The sequence below is a fragment of the Eupeodes corollae genome, chromosome 1, assembly GCF_945859685.1.
Source record: "Eupeodes corollae chromosome 1, idEupCoro1.1, whole genome shotgun sequence".
Classification (NCBI taxonomy): domain Eukaryota; kingdom Metazoa; phylum Arthropoda; class Insecta; order Diptera; family Syrphidae; genus Eupeodes; species Eupeodes corollae.
Window position 1 is genome coordinate 73,756,407 of NC_079147.1, and position 22,164 is coordinate 73,778,570.

Genomic DNA, 22,164 nt, shown 5'->3' on the forward strand with positions numbered 1-22,164 from the left:
TAGACGAAAATTTGAGGTATCACCTTTACTAAGACTATCTACTATCTTTTATATCAACTGGTTTCCTTTCACGCCAAAAATTAGCCTTCAGTTTTAAGACTATATGTAATTTACAAAATTGTAATTTTTAAGGTTTCTAACTTATTTTTTGTTTATAAAAGAATAATGAAAGGGAGGCTGGGATGCGACAGACACTGATAATTTCCCATTCCGTCCGTCAATTTGTCTTGCTTTAAAGTTTGTAGGATTTCGTGTTGGGTTAAAAAAGTTGTCGGTTGAATTATTCTTAAAAATTTTAAAATTCAAATATTTTTCATATATAAAAAATAGTTTAGTTCGAAATTCTAGTTTTGTTAAATAGATTTTTAGCCGTTAACAAATTTTTGACCAATTTAAGTAACTTTTCTTATATTTTTACAAATTACAAATAAATTTGAGATATATCAAGAACTGAACACTATTTTTTACAAAATTTGCGTTCTATTTTTTGTATATTTTATTTTTTTTTATGAAAAAAAAGACTGTTAGATTTTTATAAAAAAAACAACTGAATGTTTGAAGCCAATATTTTTAATTTTCAAAAGCTGTTTGAGTCGTAAGTAAATTATAACCAAGTTTTAGTATTTTTTTATGTTAAGGTTCTTAGTTTTTATAAAAAAAATGTCAATTAGATTTTTCTCAAAACTTTACTAAATGTGAAACAATATTTATTATAAGTTAAAATTAGTTGAACTCCATAAATTTGAAATTTTTGAAAAGATATTTGAGTTGAAAATCAATTTTTACCAATTGTTGTTAATTTTGTTTTATGTTTTTAGTTTTTTGTAAAAAACAATCAATCCGATGTTTCTCAAAATTTTACCGAATGTTTAAAACAATATTTCTCATAAAATAAAATAATTTAAGAAAAAATCTCAAGTTTTTGAAAAGATATTTGAGTCGAAATTCAATTAAACCAATTTTGAGTATTGTTTTTTTTTTAGGTTTTTATTTTTATAAAAAAAACTGTCAATTAGATTTTTCTCAAAATTTCACCAGATGTTATAAACGTTATTTCTTGTCTCACAAAATTGTTATGGAGTTAAGATCATTTTTTATTCGGAAATTTTTCGTAGGGACACATTTTTTTCTTTGATTTATAAAAAAAATCGTTTATTGGATGTTTTCCCAAAAATATTCTTGTTTGGTTTCACGTAACAATATGTAATATAAAATTTAATTTAGGGTTAACAAAAATGTTCACTTTTTTTAAAAACTGCTATGGTAAAAAAAAACAACAAACCTGTTTTCTAGAGAGCCCTTTGTGCATCTTTCTGTCTTTTTATCTGTATAACAAAAATTATTTGAAGTCGATATATCTCCTGGTTCTTGAGCTATGGCCGTTAAAAAAAAAAAAAATTGCGACCGTACGGACGTACAGACGTACACACGCACCCACACACATCTTTCTAAATGGGGTGGCGCAACAGTCCATTGTGAACCAGGGCCTAGTGACTTACAACTCTCAACCATTCCTGTGTGCGAGTACTGTTGTCAGGAATGGAAGAGGCCTACAATTTAAGGCCGAATCTGAACAGCTAGTTTGAGAAAGCCCTTTTTCATGACAAGAATTACCCTTGAAGGATTTGTCAATTCCTCGCAAGAGGCAGTACCCGCGAAAATTATTTTTTTTTTGTCAATTAAGGTGGCACAGGCAGGGATTGAAACCAAGACCCCTTGCATGACAGTCCAACGCACTAAATATCATGCTACGGGTACTACTACAGACATCTTTCTAAAAATCTTTTATTTCGACTTTAAGGACCTTGAAACTTCGAGAAATGTCAAAAGTTTCAAATCGGATCCATTACATTAATAATGCTTCTTTTTCGATGAGGGTTATAATGATAATAACTTGAAGTATATCATACAAGATTCTAAACATCAGTTGAATCAATAGTTTTTGACATTTCGTTCTAAGGATTTTTGTGGCTTTGATACATTTCGAATAATTCTTGGAAGTTTTGAATAGATCGTGGATCATTTATATAGCAGTTTCACGCAAGAACTCTCTTATGTATTGGTTTTGGTAGTGGTGCTTAAGAGTGTAATGCGCCCGAGGTCTTATGTTCAACTGCTGCCTATGTCACTTAAATTTATTTCACGGATACTTTCCCTTGCGAGTAATTTACAAATCTTTTTTTTCTATTAACCGTTCTTCATAATAAGTGTGGGTCCCCTCTATGTCTATCATTATTCACATAACCTCCTCGGGTAATAACTCTTAAGTTTTTTTCTCTTTAAATTCTGTCTTGCAAACTGTGAATGCAAATCTGTCTCATTTTGTAACATATTTTTTGATATGTTTAACAATTTCAATGTGTTGTTTCTTTTTAAGTGTCAAAAAATTACAGAAACTCAAATATCAAGTAATAAAAAGAAATCCTGATACTGGAAGAACCTATTTTTGTTTTAATGCAAGTTTAACTTGCATAAGTTCAGCAACTTAAAAAATTGTAAAATCAAAGTGTTCTTTGGAAATGAATCAACAAATATTGTTTACCTTTTGCACATCAAACATGTCTTTTATTCAATTCTCAGTATTTTACGCATCAATTTCCAAATGATGATAGAAATAAAGGTAGCGAAGTGTGAAAGAATTTTAATTTATTGCATAGGCCAAGTATTGGTTTACAAAAAAAATTCAAACCTTAATAATATATTCTACCTACTCATGCCTGAGATTTATTGTAGTCTTAACATATATTTGTTTTTAAATTTTAATAGTGTCTTTATATACACTTATTACAAAATATGTTTTTGTAAACTTAAAGTAAAATGAACCTCAAAAAATATTCAAAAATTGCATTTCTAAAAACTGAACCAATTAAAAATCAAAAATATTTCTAACATTTTTAGACAATGTTTTGAATTTCCTCCATTTATTTTTTAAATTTTAATCGCATCTTTGTTTTCTTACCGTTTGCAATTTCAATACAATATTAATGAAAATAACGTTTTAAGTATGAATAGAATGTACCTCGAAGCAAAACAATATTCGTTTTCTTAAATCGTTGATTTGATTCATTTAAATAAAAACTAGAGCAAGTTCGTGTGACACATTTACATAGATAGAGGTACGCAACTCCAAAAAATAAATGTGCCAACATTCATTAAAAAATAGGAACATCCTTTTGTAGGCTTAAAGATATATGTATGTATTTGTTTTTATCTTCGAAGTGATGTTTTATGTATTTAAGAAAATTTTCCATTCCTATTATTGAAGAATACGAACCAAAACCAAAATATGCAAAAGGTACATTTTTAGGTGGCATAAATTAAAGGTAAACTATTTGTATACCTGGCAACAAAAAGACTATAACAAAACAAAAAGATGAGTACGTATAGATTTTGTTCAAGAAAAAAGGTTCTTTCTTAAATTCAAACCAAAAGAGAATAAGGGCAAAATATCTTCTTTTACCTGGATTTGTATGCAAAGTATAAATAATTTTATCCTCAGCTGATTTTGTATGGATATTGAATTTAGGAAATCAGGAACTCACAAGTCGTTAATTTTGTATTGTTGAAATGTTTGGAAAGTCATTAGAATAATGAAATATGCACTTTTGAAGTATTACTTGGAGACAGAACCGTTTACAAACATTGTGCATATTTTTAATGTTGTATTTTATAATACGAAAAATGATTGGCTTTTTTGCTTCCCTGTTAAAGAAGTTTTTGTAAGCGTTCAACATTTCAGTGTTACTCATTCCTGGTTTTTAGGAAGATGTGCAGTAGATTTTATTGTAGGTGTACTTCAGTTTGTTCGTTGTAGACACCTTAGTCCTTCACATCGCAAGAACTAAAAAACTAGCTGAGATATCTACTTTTATTTTGTTTTATAGATTAAAGACGTTTAGAAAGGACTTTCCAAACGATTAAGTTAAGCAATTTAAAAATGTTGGTTGTTCTCAAATATTTCACTAAGAAACAATTCCACTTATTACGCTTAAATATTTTATATATTTACGAGAAATGCATAAATTTAAAAATCTTACAAATCTGAAAAACAAGCCTTGCTTATTTCTTAAACAAAAATAGTTTAAAGTTTTAAGTCGTTAGATTTGGTTCGTGTTTCAAACATTTTAAATTTGTTTAAGATACAACTAACTTGCACACAAATTAAGTTTTAAATGATAAAACTTCTATTTTTAGTTTCATAAAAGCAATTGAGTTGTATAGCTACACCTTATTTGCTTTATCCGTTGGAAATCTTCAAAAGAAACGTTTAGTGTAGGACTCTTACCATATTAAAAACACCGGTTATTCAGCACCTACATATCTATGAAAGATCGACACATTAGTTTTTGTCTTAATTCGTAATTTACCTTAGGGAAAGTTTGTAGTTGTAATAGTGTCCCATTCCCTTTAGACTATCAGTTCATAAGTACATTTAAGACAGTCTTCATTTCGGATTTGGTATGACTTAATACATCATATTTTTAATCACTTCTGTAAACTTTCCACTTTGAAGATCACGATGTTAGGACATTAAATATTCCTTGAGGGACTTTATTTACGAATTTGTTGGATGGGTTCAACATTTGTTTTCTTTGAAAAGCTCCATATTTGAATAAATTATGTCCAATAATAGATAGGTCAGAGTTTTTTCTAATTTCTTACATTCTTCTGTGAACTTAAAGTTAAGCTCTCCACTTTGTTTTTATGTGATCTTTCCATTGGAGCTTTGCATCCAAAGTCAGTAGTACTGTAATGTTTTTAGAAATAAGAGCATTATTAATGTAGAAGGACACCGCAAGGTGGTGTTCTATATCTTCTCCTCTTTAACCTGTTGGAGGGTTTCAAAGTGAATTCCTACTGCCTTTATTGATTTCTTTGATAAAGCGGTCTCAAGAAAACATCATAACCCCCTAAAAGAACTCTTACAAAATTCCTTAGGCAAACTAATAATTTGGGCCGACCGGTGTGGACTGGGTCACATCTTACAGAATTAGTCATATTTTCGGGGAAAAAAAATATCCATATGTTTTATTAGGCTAAAGGAATCAAACAGCTGGTTGTCAAAACCTTATGGTCACAGCAACACAACGAAATTGGTTTCCTCAGATATTATCTCGGTAGACACAGACTACTGTACTCCTACTTTGAGCCTTAGTAAGGGTTTTAAGGTTATATCGGTTTCAACACAACCATCTTTGCTGACATCTCAAAGATGGAGTGCGGAGTTGGTTCTGGGATCTTTTCTAAATCCCTAAATGTAGCCAAATCCTTTAGGCTTCCTGACTTTGTTAGCGTTTTTCAGGCTGAACTGCTGGCAATAAGGGAGGCATGTAAGATACTTAAACAAAACCCAAACCAAAACCGTAATGTGGCTATCTTTACAGACAGTCAGGCAGCTGTCAAAGCCATTAACTCGGCCATATCCTCATCTTAATTGGTCCAGCAATGTCGCGATGAGCTTGCGAGCCTGAATATTAACCTCGGTGTCACCCTGATCTGGGTTCCGGGCCATAGTGGTATCGTGGGAAATAAGCGGGCTGACGAGCTAGCCAGGCAAGGATCGGCCCTTCATAGCTTACTTGCGGAAATAGTTAACATTCCTCTTGGTGCTATGAAGGTTAAAATCTTTTCTATCTACCAAACTGAGTGAAACCGAAGGTGGGGCAATTTACCCAACTGCATTATATCTAGAAAGATATGGCCCACCTATATTAAAACCCGTACAAACGATCTTCTATGCAGGCCAAGGCAAAACATAGCCTGGATTGTGGTTTGTACCGGACATTGGCCTATAGTAGTTCATGCAGAGAAGTTGGGTATCTCTTACAACACCTTTTGCCGTAGCTATAGTGACCAAAGAGAAAGTGAAACGATAATCCATTTCCTCTGCAAATGTCCTGCTTTGGCAAACACTTGAATGAAATACTTTGGAAAAGCATTCTTTCACGAACTTGATGAGCAATCTGAGAAAAAGATTAGATACCTAATCTTTTTTCTCAATGCGACAAAATGGCTCTAACATAATCGCTATGAAGCTTCTCTATAAATCTATAACTTTCAATCAAAGGTCAAACGAGTTTTGGTATCAAAACGGCGCACTACAGTGGAAATTGGATCTCGGCTTGGTTGCCTTGAGATCGCCATTTCTACCTTCTTACCATATTAAAGGAATCTAATTACACTTCTCAGGCGTGGCTAAGACAAAAAAGCTTCTGTAGTTCTCTTTTATTGCAAAAAAGCTTTTGGCAATAAATGAGGCTTCCAACTCCTAATTATGAATTGGTTATACACATCAGGCCGATTTTATTGTACGGTGTGGCAGTATAGTTAATTGCCTTACAAAATGCTAAAAAAACGCGACAAACTAAATGAAGTCCAACGTTCACCTTACCTATGTATAAGCGGTTCGCTTCGCACGACCCCATCTGTGGCACTTATCCTGGCTTAAAGAAATCGTAATATCAACATCTGATATCCGTATTTTCTCAGGCAGTAATGCTGATATGAAATCTCTAGACTCTGTCTTGAAAACAGTCCATAACCGTTGATCATCTGTAATAGAGATGGCACAACAGTTTAATTGTAACCTTTGCTGATTTTCAGGTCATAAAGATATTCCAGAAAAATTTAGGGAGATAAACTTGTCATTAATGGTACAGTACAACCCTTTCTAACACGTTTGGCTAATGCTGGTACACCAATCGTTACACATAAACTGTTTGTAAGGCAAGACCCTGTAAAGAAGGCGAACATCAAGTCGAATAAAATCAGCACGTGTCAAGTCACTTAAGCAGATTGCAAACAAACTCGATAATCGGTGTCATAACCGCACACTGTCTAATAGGAAATCACGCACTCCCACTGGGCCTATTTTCAAATGATTTTTACAGAAGCTGTATAATTGATGAAGAGGAGGAAACAGTTCCTCACTTCCTCTATAACAGCCCTGCCCTAGCTCAAAAACTCAAGGCATCCCTAGAAAAATCGTACTTAAACGATCTCAATCATATTGACATCATCAGTCTCTCACGTTTCGTAAGTGACTCAAACTGGTTTTATTTAGTTTAAAAGAAAGGCCTCAAGATTCATGTGAAATAACAATGACCGTAGTGTGCTACTCCATCACGGACAGCCACTTTAACTTAACATTACCTAATGTTTATGTCATTTAGTTGAAAACGCCATCTTGGCATCCAAATTTCTACTTTATCGACTGCATTTTGCAATTTCTTTGAAGCATTCGCAACGTATATATTTAGCACCGATGTTTAAGCATCATCAGCAAAAGTAGCCATGACAGGGTTAATATGTTAAGCGATTAACTGTGGTATACCGGCTTCAAATGTTCTTAGTACCAAGTTCTCTAATGAGTCTTCAATTATTAGGCTTAGCCTTTTAGTAGACGTTTTTCGAAAACCATTGGTATAAGCGATATTGGTCTTTAAGGTGTTACTTCTGCTGGTGGCTAACCTTCTTTAAGTTTTCAAGTACTTTTGCAATTTTCCAATGATGTGGTACATATCTTAATTTAAGGCATGTATTTATTATAAATTATGGTTTTTATAACCTGTTTTTTTTTTTCAAATTGTGAACTTTGCAAGTGAAGTACAAAATATTAGTTGGATTGAAAAACTTAAGTGGTTTTTAACTTAATGGATTTATAAAACGATTTTCAAATTTCCCAAAAACGTTATTTAATCAGAATTTTATAAACCTTACTTTATTTTTATGAGGATTGTTAACACTAATAATATTTAAAATGATAAGTACTTTAAAATACTATATCTAAGTTAAGTCTTCCTATCATAAAAAAATTTCATTATTTAAAACATCATTCCTAATTGCGTAGTCACTTTTTTTCTTATTTATCTTGCAAACCCTTGTATTGTGAAATTTTTGGTTAAGTTCGTTATCAATTTCAAAATTATATTCATTCATCATAGGCTGTTTTTTTGTGTGTTCTTTTTCGTTGCTAATGATACAATCTTTAAAAACTGTCACGCGTTCAAAACCTGATAAGACCATAAAACAATTTTTCCAAAGATTGGAATTCCCGCGAACCCTTTGTAAATTTATTTATTATCAAATCAATTTTAGTGATAAGAAAATTGCACTTAAAGAAAGAACTTGTCTCGAGAAGTGTGAGTTCCTTTTAAATATTTAACAACAACAAAAATGAAAATTTATTGCTTGAATTGCATAAAACAATTGAGACGGAATTTTAAGTCATAACGAATATGGTTGGGTGGGGGTGGTTGCGGTAGAGGAGAGGTGCAGCAATGCAATGTGGTGATTATAAAACTACACTTAATCAATTGAAGTGCAACCATTCATTAATATAGTTTTTATTTTCTGTTCAAATGTTTAATTGAACTGCGCTATATCTATCTCTATACAAATATTATAATCTTTATTAGGAAATTTCAAAAGCAACAATTTTATAGATACCTTTTTCTTCCATTACCATCACGTCATAAGTAAGAGCCCTTAGAAACAGCTCACGAAAAGAGTGCACAAAATAAAGTCTTTGAAGTGTTGCTATTTTTAAATAAGAATTTCATTGCATATTATGCAGGAAATGCAACCGTGTAAATTTTTCTATCTCTTTATTGAATGCTCATGCTCATCGTTCTGTGATATGGTTTTGAAATATAGGAATATTCAGATATATGAACATTAAATGTCATCATCACCGATTTTGATTTTTTTTCAATATTTATTTTTATCAATTGGAAATCTGAGGCAATGAACAAATGTGGTTTATTTACAGCCACGCGCTACTGAGTGGCAGGTAGCTGGATGGCGTGGCGTTAAGAAATCTTCTAAATATAGAAAACACATTGAAGTTTTTTCACTTTGAACTTTAGTTCTTCTATTTTGACTAAAAAGGTCAGGTGGACGTATTTAGATGACGCCTCTCAACAGTTTAACCTTTACTTAAAGTTCAGTTTTTAAGAATAGCTTTTTAATTAATGACACGATCTTACTAGGTAAGGTACATCACCTTACACAACTTTTCCTCAAAAATCGTCGTATTTGACTCAAAATTGTAGGTTATCTCCATTTTAGAACAATGTTCAAATAAATAATACTAAAATCGTAAATCATGAGAAAAAATCAGCAGATTTCCAAGTAATTTGAACTCTGCTGAATGTCACAAACTTTTGTCTAACCTCCAATGAACCTATGTTTTGATTTTTTTTCAAATTCATTGGAGTTCAAACGGAGGTCATTGGGGAAGGTAAATGACATTTGCGTTATGCCAATCAAGAACTAATATGTACAAAGTCATCTGGAATGTCGCCAAAAGAAAAACACACATCACTAAAAGTATCCATGAAAAAAGTGAAATGTTTTTTATGTTTCGATAAAAATAGTTTTTGAAAATCAATCGATCTTGTGAAGAAATCGTCTAGTACTGGAAATAGATGCTAACTTTAGATATATTCAAATTTTTTTGTCATATTGTTTTTACTATTAAAACTTTTAATTTCAGAAAACTGTTTAAATCTTAAATAGTTATGCGTATTTAAAGTCTTAAATCTATTGTGGATCATTAGCATAGACATCATGTTTCCCATGGCATCAAATAAAAATGTTTAAAAGTGTTAGAAAAGAAGATCTTTTTGGCCAATAGGGATCATCTCTTTTTATATAAGGTTGCTTTTCGTTTCGTTGCTTTTTTTAAAACGTACCGTGTTGAAAATTAATGTGTTTCAGTTCCCATTACGTGTTTAGAGAGAAGAGGTGTACTTCAACGCTGGTAAATACACTTCGGAAGCTTTAAGATCTGTCCTATTCTACAGGTCTAGTTATGAATGGATGGAAAATAGCATTTGCGTGTTCCTAAACAATGCGAATCCTATTCACCCCCCAACTACCATCCAATTGCACTTGTGATACTTCTTTCCAAGGTCATGGAAACGCTGATTAATTATCAGTCTAAGAAATACCTTGAAGAACCGAAGCTTCTTAATGACCGGCAGTATTGCTTTTGTAGCAATACGTTCACCGGTGATTTGATAGTTGATCTAACCGAACAGTTGAACAAATTTGTACATCGTTTCGGTAAATTAAAATTATGGTATTGACATTTCAAAAACATTTGATAGAGTTTGGCGTCAAGGTCTTCTATCAAAAATACATGCATTTGGTATTGATGAATCTCTTCTTTAATGAGAAAAAATGTACCTTTGGACTGTTTAATTCAAGTACTATTGGACGAGTTCAAATTTGATGCCCACAAAATAAATGCTGGTGTGCCGCAGGGCTTCGTTTTGTCTCCAACGCTCTTTTTTATTTTTCTAAATGATCTTTTCTCTGAAACTTTTGACCCACTAAATTGTTCCGCCGATGACATTACCCTCAGCTTTTCATATTTGTTTGTAGATTCTCATCCTTGTTTTTCGATTGCGGAACTTCAACAGCACCGTATGGTTAGCTCACTAAATTATGATCTTGACAGCATTATCCACTGGTGAATCAGAAACCATGTTGAATTAAATGATTCGAAAACTCAATGATGTCTACTGTTGCAACAGCGTACGCCAAGGTGACTTAACAACTTTTAGTTCTATGGATGTGCATCACAAAATATGTTTTGTGGATTGATCACATATTTGAACATATATACAAAAACGGTGCTAAGGGTTTAGTTTTTTTCCGTTGATGCAAGAAGTTTTTTACACCTTCAGACCTGGTTAAAATTTTATTCGTCTGAAATTCTAGTACAATATCCATATCTGGGCAAGTTCTTGAGTCTTTTAAATATAATTAAAAAAAAAATTTAAAAATGATGGTCGATCATTTCTTTAGTGAGACATTCTCTTCTCTTAAACACAGTCCGCCGCAAGATTTCATGCCTATCATTGTTTCATAGATATTTCACTAACAATGCTCTAATAATATAGCCAGTTGTATTCCTCCCCTCAAAACAATTTAACCGATTACCCGTACTTTTAGGAATACAGTTTACTCTTGAGCCTTATTTTGTATCTACTATTAAGTATTGTGCTTCTTTCTTCAGCCGCACCTCACGAATGTGGAACGCTTTAGGTACCAGGCTTAATATTTCCAACAACATTCTCCCTTCTAACCTATACTCCCTTCCTAATTGCTCGCGCAATTATCCCCTGGAATTGGAGCACAGTATACAAAAACGAATCCGGTGCTTTCAATAATAATTTTTGGATTTTCTGAGTAACAATTCAACGAAAGTATCATCCGGGATAAAAAGTTTCTTCAACTCTAAAGATCAAAATTCGAATTATTCTGATGCATTTCAAGGTTCTTGGTGCTCTACTGGTTTAAGTTTTTGTGTAAACTGAATTTCAAAAGCCTTAAGATTAAATCTTGTATGCGAAATTCCGTGTAATTTCGTTTGTGTAATGTCTAATTCCAAAGATCAGCCATGAATTGAAAAACTTGGGTTTTCGTTGAAACTATTTTCGTTAGAGCAGCAATATTACCAGTCATTCTTAAGCGATGCACAACACCTTGATTTTGCGAATCACTTACTTGTCTCAAAAGCTAAAATTCGTCTATCAGTGACTGCAAAATGTTTACAATTTTTAATATTTTAATATGTTGTTGAAGAACCATAATATTTTTAATAAAATCGTAATTCTTATCACATGTCAAAACATTTCAGCTTTTAAATAGATAGCTATCCAAATAGCGAGCTGTTTAAAATAAAACCTCTTTCATTTTTTATGTTTTGAAAAGTGTTTTAAAAAGCAATAACAAGCTTAAAATTTGTATTTAAATAGTTTGCTATATTTAACTTTATTTTTCAAATCAAAATAAAAAAGACTTTTTGAAACATCATCTTCTTTAACATGGCGGAAATATGACTGTGATGTGCAAAAAAGGTCCGTATTTTGATAATGTTTTTATTTATTAATTCTTCTTTAAAAGTTATAAGACGTGATATGATTTCCAACCTAGATATCCTTTCAATTTTATTTTATGACATCTCTAAAGAGAGTGACTTCAAAATTACTTCTTTTAATAATCATAATCCAGACTTTTCTAAAGACTTTTTAAAATAAATGTCAATGTAAAAATAAACAGTTTTCCATGTTATTTGTTGTTTTTGAACAAAGTCAAAGAGTGAAAAACCCACAATGAAATTACTTTTGAATATGTCAATTAAAATGTCATTTACTTTTACCAGTAGTCCTGAAAGTAGTAGAGAACAAATGATATGAGTCCCTTCTCCAAAAATACTTCATGTATATCAGTAATGTCAAGGTTTTTCCATATTCTTATTATTATTGCATTTTGCAATTAAACATTTTCCAAACCAATAAATTCCATCATTTTTTCCTTAAAAAATCAGTTTGCTTGTTAAAAAAAAATCAAAACTCATTTTTCGGAATACTGATCAATGAGATCAGCCACATTTGTTATTATTTATTTTTTTAAATTGAGAAATCCTTTCAACAAATGTTTTTTTTTTAAATATGTTTCAATAAATTTTGATCGCAATTAGAAGAATTAAAAAAAAAACAACAAGAGTGATAATTAATTCAAACTAAACAAATAATTATATAAAACAAAATAATAATACCTTTAATTTAATGTTGATTGAAATTTAACATTTGCAGCTTTCTAATTTATTGATTTAATTCAAAAAAAAATTGCAATCCAAATTATATAATAATTAATTATTGCATGTATTCAATAAGTTTGGTATTTGCAAAGATGGAAGAATAATACACCGAGAAAAAATCTTGATAAAAAACTAGAAAAACAATTGGACATTGAATCAAATTTTTATTAATCTTCGCTTGCATGTTTTATTTTAGAATTTGATTATGTTAACTTTTAGAATAATGTAATAAGTGAATTTTGAAACATAAATATACGCAGTCGCGAAATATTTAAAACTCTTAAAGAGGAACAATTTTGCCATACATTATAGTGGAAAGAATCCCCCAATTTTGAAATATTTTGTATTGTTGTTCCACTCAAATTAAGCTTAGCTTGATGTAATAGCATAAAGCCTTCCTCAATATATGGGATATCTAACACTGAACAAAAATTTCAAAATGCACCAATAGTTCCTGAAATTAGAGTATCCAAACACACAAACAAACATACAAACATGCAAGCAAACAAACTCTTCAGATTTACATTATTAGTACAAATTTGAAGCATTGACCAACTCGAGAAAGACATACTATTTCGAGTTTTTAGATTGCAAATAATACCTATTTAAATAAGTTTGACCAAATTTGAAATCTCAAGTCCAAGTAGAATTTTTTCTAAGTGTTTTGAAAGCAAACAAAAATCTAGGTGTTTTTTAATAGAAAATGAATCATTTAATGAAGCATATTCTTGCGTCAATCAAAGAACTGTATTAAACTTTTTAACGAATACTTAATTTGAAAAACAAACAATAATAATAATAATTATACAATATAGATTAATTTAACTTTTCTTAAAATACAGATTATCTAATTTGATGTGCGAAAAATCAATTTAAAAAACAAAATAAAACCAAATTTCTTCCATCGCTCTTGCTGTTTAAAAAAACTGATTAAAATTATAAACAAATCCCCAAGTGGGCTTTTAGATTATGAGTGTCCCCCCTGCAGAGATAGACTTTAATGATAAAATACTATAAATAAATAAACTTAGGAAAAAAAGAAACATCCAATTTCAAAATTTATGAATTTTTCCCCAAAAATAATTTTCTGATTCAGAAAGGTTAAAAATGAAAGAATTTAACTGTTTTATTTCACCAGAACTCCATGTATTAAAAATATAAGTACGTGATCAAAATTTAAAAAAAAAGAAGAATTATTAAAAAACAAGTTCCAACGGTTTAAAATTTTTGTTGTTGCTAATAAATAACTTTAATACAAAACATGCACAAAAATGACTTGAACGTTAAAGGAAAAGAAAACAAATCAAAAATTCCAATCGACCAAAAACCAAAGGAATGAATAAATTTAGAACAATATGGATTATAAATAAATTTAAATGAAAAGACAATTGGCGCCCGAGCGAATGCGCACCAAAACTCGTAACAAAATACGTCAGTAGGTGATGAGCCCAATCAAGTCCGAGATATCTCTTCTTAACTTTTGGTTTTTTATTTTATTTTTTTTTTCATAAAAATACAAACAAAAATTATATAAAATTTAAACGAAACAAGTTTTAATATTGGTCATCGCAACAAGTATAAGTTTTGTATAAATTTTTGTTTAATTTAATTTTTTTGATTTCAAAAAAAAAAATGATGAACTTGTTGGAATGTTTCTTTTTTACAACAAACGTTACAACTTTAAAAATAAGTTGTAAATTACTCACTTGTTAAAAATGTTATCGGTGGCGTATAAAGTTTTCATCATCACACTCGTATACTTTGTCAAGGATTTGAATCATTTTGATATGACCTGTTTTTTATAACTTGCCAAAAAAAACAGGTACAGGTGCCAGGTACTTGTGGTATTAAACAAAATATTGAGTTGAATTACCTTAAAGAGTAATATTTTGACCTTTATGAAGGAAAGGCGCATTTGATGGGTATAATGCTTTGATCTTTATCTAAAATATTTTGTTAAATCAAATCAAAAATTTACCAAAAGTTGAATTACAAACGGTTCAAATATTTTTATCATAAGTTAACATTCTTAACGCAAACTGAGATTGGGAAAACCCATATCGCTTATGAAAGTCAGTGACGTGGTTTTGCTTTTTCGACTGCCACTCAATTTGTATGCCATTCTGTATTGCGAAGTTCCATGTCTTGGCATTGTATATTGCAGTACGCTCCAGTTGAAATAAAGAGTTCTATTTACCAACACAAATTCTAAAGTCAAGTTTGGAGTAAGTTTTAAAGGTAATTAGGTTTTGCAATAGTTAAATTATAGCCTTTTCCAAGTACTTAGTAAAATACTTAGTTAAGATAGCGCTATACAGTCCTATTGGGCCTTACCCAACAAACTTCTTCATCTAGCTAGATCCCTAGTTACATTTATCTAGTTTCGCAATCCAAGTTAGCAGAGGTAACTTTCCACTTGTTCGCGCCACCTGATCCGCAGTATTCCCATGGCCGTGGATTCGAAGATTTTCCGGCCCGGAGCATTGGTTTCCATTCGCTCTAAATGACCCAACCACCCACTTTTATCCTTTTGGCAAAGTCTAAGTCGCTGTACAGCCCGTAAGGCTTGTCGTTCCATCTCACCTTTAGGTGCTTTCATCCGCTTTTCTCATAGTGCTTGTTTCTGAAACGTATAGAAGGACGTGGATGAAGAGGGTCTTATATAGCGACACTTTGGTCCTTCGAGAGAGAGCTTTGCTACTCAATTACTTTCTAAGCCCAAAGAAACAGTGGTTAGCAAGAGTTATTCTTCGTTTCATCTCAGCGCTGGTATTGTTTTCTGTGTTTCTAGCGGAGCTTAGGTAGACGAAGTGAATAACTACCTCAAAGTTACGCCTGTCGAGGGTGATGGTTTGAACGAGTCATGTCGTCGTCTTGATGACAGCATGTCCTTTTTTTCCCGCCTCTGCCTCAATACTTACAAATACCCCATTGACATCACTCTGAGTTCTTACGATTATATCAATACGATTAGCATATGTTAGTTATTGGGCAGACTTTTGAAAGATAGTGCCTCCAGTATTGAGGAGCCGTGCACTATTCTTTCAAGTACGATGTTAAGAAAAACCGCATAACAGCTCAGCACCTTGTCTAAACCCTTTTATGACATCTAAAGGTTCTATTAAGTTGTTTCTTACCTTTATGGAGCAGCTCGAATTCTCCATGGTCATCGTGCACAAACGGAAGAGTTTGGCAGTGATGCCTGAACAAGGCATATCTCTATACAGCTCGTCGCTGTAGAAGCTGTCACATGCGGACTTTGAATCGATGAAAAGATGGTGGTGGTGTCGATTTGATATATTTGTTTTTTTCCAGGATCTGCTATGATGTGAATATTTGATCGACTAAGGACTTTCCTGGTCTTAAACCATATAAATAAGGACTTGTGTTGAGGATTTGCTTTAGACGTTCACATATAACGATAGAGAAGATTTTGTAAGCGATGTTAAGTAAACTATAATGCCTCTATAGTTGGCGTCATCTTTTTTTATATGGTTTTGAACTAACTGGATTGGAACTAAACATAGCCTATAGCTATGCTTAACATTGCCTTCATGAGTAACACTACAACTAAGGCTAATGAAAACATTTGGCAATTTAAATCGGCATACCACAAGGATGTGTTCTAGGACCTATACTTTATTCTTGCATGTTTCTGAATGCGATAACAAATTTAAGACCTATGTAGTTCTCTTTTAATCGTTAATCAAAATATTCTGAATAAGGATTAATTACCAGAGAGTAGTAATAGACGGTTCCTAGGAAATAAGTAAAACTGGGAATTCGTTCTTAAAAGTTCCTCAAATCCAACCTTTACCATATTAGTCTTTACCATTTCATTCCATTTTATATTCATAATATTGTACTTCCTTATCTGATGCTAATAACCTTTGGCTATCATTTTTGTGGCATTAATCAAGAAATCTCAAGCAAATTTAAACAAAAAATAACCCAAAAATCCCCAAAAAGTTAAGAAATCAAATAAACACACACCCTTTTTCTGCAGAATGATTCATCAGATTTTCGTAATAGACAAACTTTCCGCCCATCATCCTATACTAAGATTGATGTACTTAAATTCAAAATCAAAACATCAAAAAAAAAATAAATTTAACAAAAATAAAAACGCTTCTGATAATATCTTCAACGCGCACTTAGTCATAGATACACGATACCATTAAACGAAACCTACAACAAACGAACGGCGCACTTCAAGTACCTAATCTATGTATGTTTATATTTCGTGTGTACGATAAAACAAAAATATATATATTCAACGCGCAATATAATAACACAAACGTCATATATTGACTTGTTAATTAAAAATCGAAAATCCCCTCAACCAAAATAATAATACTCCCCCTTTTTGTTCATCTTAGTAAAATTCTATAGAAAGTAAAATTGGTTTTTACTTCGATTTTCTGTTTTTTTTTTTTAATTTGTTTATAAACAAAAAATTTAAATACAAATCACCGCTTGAATAATTATTTATAAAAAAAATGTTTAATAAGAAAAAACCCCGGTTTTCCCCACAAGAAATAGGCACCTATCTTGGTTCTGTTGGATGCACCGCTTTTTCTTACAACTCAGATTTCTTTCTCAATAATAGCGAAACACCACAACCGTTTTATTGTTGTTGGTTTGATATACTGTAAAACATTTATATATTTGTTCAAAACTGCCAAAAAAACTGTTACAAAATCGAAAAGCATCTCAATCAACGGAAATTTGATAATTCCATGATTCATAAATGGCGCCCAACGCAAAACTTCAAGTGGAGTTACTGTTTGCTTTCAACTCAACTGTACAGCTGACTCAGATACATATATCGTGCTAACCCTGAGAATATTAAGAATACGGTCAAACAAACAAAGAAACACATAATTCTGACGCGACGCGCCATATCACGACACGCCGCCATTCTAAAATGTTATATACAAAGGTATTAGATGCATTTTCAAATGAAATCTTTTAACTACATAGGGATACAATTCGCAATAAGAGTAATAATTATTAGACACAGAATAAGAAGAAAAATAAAACCTATTTCTATTAGGTAAGCATACGAATACTCGAAGTAGGTTTTGTATCTATGTGAATTTGTCTTGATGGGAAATTCATAATACAAAACTCGCAAATCTATAGCTATACAAATAGATATGAGGAAAATGCATAAAGTTGTAAAGTAGGTAGGCAGAAAAACAGAGGTATAGAGTTAAAGAGGTAGGGTTCTCGTTTTGTCATTGCCACACGACATTTTATTTTAATGATGAATATACAGTCATTTGATATTTGTTGATATATATGTATGTATGTCGTATAAAATTCATTAATTTACGATATCTGCTGCTAGGCTGTTGCTGCCTCTGTTGGAAGCTACACCTACCAACTGCAAAAACCAAAACAAAGCGTGTATAAAAAATAATGAAATTCAAACAGAAAGAATATAATAAACTTATACTTTAGTGTATGTATGTCTCTCTATATCAACATATATTTTTTGAGTATATTTGTTTTACTGATGACGTCGTCAAAAAACGGTTCCATAATTTCCTCAATTCTGCTGCCACACCAAATAGTGAGATATCTATTTAGGAATCTACACGAGGGAATATAATTTCCACCAGCAACAGCAACAGCAGCAGAGTGTGTAACGTATATGTTTAAACAAAATAGTAAAATTTTATATGAGAAAACAAAAACAACAACAAAAAGAAACGATAGAACCTCGCTTTTCTAAAAAGATATCGTGTCTTTAAACACTAACACTCCCTTAACACCTCAATGCAGTGAGAAAATTAAACTTGTATACGTTCTGTCGATAACAGAGATACATTCACACAGATTCACTGTATAGAAAGATACTTCCTTCAATTAACTTCAACGCGATATCAGGCTTGCCAGATTAGGAGCTAACTTTTGCAAAAATTGCCAACACAAAGTTTAGTATGACAGCTCGAAAATAATAAAACTATGATTAGCCAAATCGTATTAAGTTGGGCATTCAACAAAAATTTGATAATTAGATAATTCATAAATGGCGCCCAACGCCAAATTTCACTTATTACACAATTTGATTTTATTTGATTGATTGAAGTAGTGTAAGATAGTAGAGTTACTATTAAATCAGATTTATAGTTACTCTCCTATTTTACACCCCTTCGAATTCTGCGTTTAAAGTTGTTAAACATATTTTCTTGATTTATAAATGGCGCCCAACGCCAAACTTTACTTTCTAAACAACTTCAATGATAGAGGTCGAAGGGGTGTAAATTAGTGGAGTTACTATTAAATCCTGTTTAAATAAAATAAATAAATTGGGTGGCGCAACAGTCCGTTGAAAACTAAGGCCTAGTGACTTACAACTCTCAACCATTCTTATGTGCGAGTAATGTTGTCAGGAATGGAGGGGACCTACAGTTAATATGCCGAATCTGAAAGGCTGATTTAAGAAAGCACTTTTTCATGACAAGAATAACTCTTGGAGAATTTGTCAATTCCTTGCAAGAGGCAGTATACGTGAAAAGACTTAAGATGGCATAGGCAGGGATCGAACTCAAGACCTCTGGCATGACAGTCCAACGCACTAACCATCATGAAACGGGTACTACTATTAAATCTAATTTATAGTAACTTTATTATTTTACACCCTTTGGACTCTGTATTTGAAGTTGTTAAACATATGTTCATAATTAATAAATGGCGCCCAACGTCATACTTTACTTTCTTAACAATCTCAAATGTAGAGGTCGCATTATAGTAAAATAGTACGGCTCTGACTTTCGACTAAAAATATTTTAAAATCTAGCTAAGGAGCTAAAGTACAGTACGTGGTAACCCTGCTTTGCTTATGGACTCACAACCGTAGCCATAGCACTTTATAGATACTTCAGTAGTTCACTATGTATGTGTGTGTGTATAGGGGCTTATTCTTCACACACACAAGACAAAATTTATAAAATCCAACAACTACTATAACGGAACATATGTTTAGATATTCAATCAATGACGTCACAATATCAAACCAAGCACCAAACACCACACAGAGAGAGATTATTACTCTACACACAGCCATTTTACACCCATACACACACAAAAAAGAGCAAAAAAAGCGAAAAACCAAAAACGAGAAACGAGAAAAAGTTTGTAAAAGAAAAATCGAATATTAATCGTGCTGAGCGAGCGGGGCTATATAAATGCTCGACACAACATCAGCCTGCTCTCATATTCTCTAGTTAAACGGAACAACGCGGTTCTTTGCAGAGAAGAGGAGCAGAGAAATTTGTTAAAATAAAAATAATTTGTTTTTTAATTTCAATTAAAAAGTATTTCAGTGAATCACACGCTTTCGTGCAAGTGAAATCTATAACAAATTCACAAAAAAAAAATTAAAAAGTATCTCAAAGATACATAAGAAAATAAAATCGCATTGTTTTTGGTTTTTCGCAAAATTTTTGTTTTGAATTCGAAAATATTAAAAAAAAATATATTTAAACAAAATCAATCTGTGACAAGAGAAAGTATCTATCTCTCTAGTGCTTGACAAACAAAACACAAAAAGTTTCAAAGTTTAAAATAAATGAGAACAGAAAAACGTGCAATCATTTGAGACATCAAACCAAGTTCAAACTATCAAAATAGGGCGAACAAAACTTATTAATCAAATGTACTACTTAGTGGCATACAGTTAACAATTTGTTTCTTATTCCAAGTGAATGCTTTAATTTTTCTCTTGTCGAAATTTCACATCTTCAAGAAAAAATTAGCTTCTCTTAAAAAAAAAAGAAAAAATATCAACTTATTGAGACCACCACCAAAATCCATATCAATTATTATTAAATATCATCAAAAAGTGCAGCAGCTAAAACACACACAAAATCGATATTTTCTAGTCAAAAAGAAATATAAAATATTTTATATAAAATTGTGGCTTTCAAAAAGCAGAAGCTAAAACATTTCTCAAAGTATATTTATATAGTTTTGAATAATTCAAAATCTATAAATCGATTTTTGAAAAAAAAACAAACAAATACAAAAAGAAAAAGATATTCACACTATATCTGCCCCGCCCCCCTGTAAACATCATATCAAACACTACAAAAAAAAACCCGCGTACTGAACTGAACTGTGATATATAGTTTCTCTTATTTTCTTTGTGATAAAGAATATATATTTTTTTAATTTTTTATTAAAAAAAAAAAAACTAGAAACATTCTTCTAAGCTATAAATTAAATTATTTAAATAAATTTAAAAAATATAAATATAATATGGTCGGAAGTACAGGAACTCTAATGACAATGCGTCTTGTTCGTAGCAAATTGCGCAAACGTGAAGAGACATCCTCAGCCAGTCCGGCAACAAACATTGAGGCTCAAACAACAACATTTGCGACAACGCCTGCAAATCAAAATCACCACCATCAGCACAACAATCACCAACATAACAATTATCATCATCAAAACAACAATCATCGAAACAGTACAAGCAGTCAATGCAGTAATAGTAGCAGTCAAAACAACCAGCAAATGTTTTCAACATCATCTTCGACAACTAGTTTTGAGGCAAATCATAATCAAAATAACGCCAATATGAACAACAACAACAACAATCTGCATCTTCAGTCGTCAATCAATTCGAATGGAAATTGCAACAGCAACAATAATGGCAGCAACGGTCAATCAGTGACATTTGTCCGTCAGAGTCCAGCGTCAAACGGTTGGGTCTTTCCGCCAAAAGCCCCAACACCAAACATCTATAATTGCAGTAATAATTTTGTAAGTACTCAATTCTTTTTTATGTTTTATTGTTTTAAAAATCATGTTTCATTTATCAAAAATCATATTATTTTGTTTCAAAAAACGAAATATCACTACATTCTCTTTTTTGAGTTTCACTGTTGTTGGGTGGCAGTGCAACACAACACAAAGCAACAAAAATACAAGAAAAAACATACAAAAAGAAGAAGGAGAAAAAGAAAAAGAAGAAGAGAAAAGCCAAAGATGCATAGAATTGCGGTCAAGTACAGTCATGCTTGAACTTTGAAATCAAATCAAATTCTCAATAAAAATGCACACAAAAATTATTATAATTACAAAAACTCACTATCCGAGAAACAAGCTTTAGGAATTACTAAACAAAAAAACTAATATCCATAAAATATTTGATATTAAAAGTTTGTTTGTGTTTTCTAAACGAACAATTTTGTACAGTTTCTCTGTTTTTCAAGATACAAAAGTATCTATACCTATGTACATAGATGAAATGTATCTACCAAATACCTTTTTTAACATTTGAACTTTAAAATAATGTTGAAAATTTATTAGAATGTTTATTTGGAAACAATTTTTGTGTTTACAATGGAAGTCATTCAACAAATCAATAAAATGTATGACTGAAGTTTTGTATCTTTTAAAAGAAACAGCGATTTATAAAAGCGTTTTCAAGTAAATTCAATTCAATGTTTCAATACAAATAAGAATTGGATAGAATATCACAGGAATTTAAAGACAAATCAATATTTTACAAACTTATCACAGAAATATTGACAGAA

The 22,164-nt window shown here is 31.5% G+C and overlaps 1 protein-coding gene across 6 annotated transcripts in view; it reads left to right on the forward strand.

Annotated features, from left to right (window-relative positions):
- LOC129942950 (probable serine/threonine-protein kinase fhkB) overlaps positions 1–22,164 on the forward strand; it is a 430,564-nt gene that overhangs the window by 401,488 nt on the left and 6,912 nt on the right. For all 6 annotated transcript variants that reach the window (XM_056052143.1, XM_056052160.1, XM_056052118.1 and 3 more), the window contains one exon: positions 20,929–21,388. In XM_056052143.1, coding sequence (XP_055908118.1) covers positions 20,929–21,388 — 460 coding nt within the window. The remainder of the gene's footprint in view (positions 1–20,928; positions 21,389–22,164) is intronic.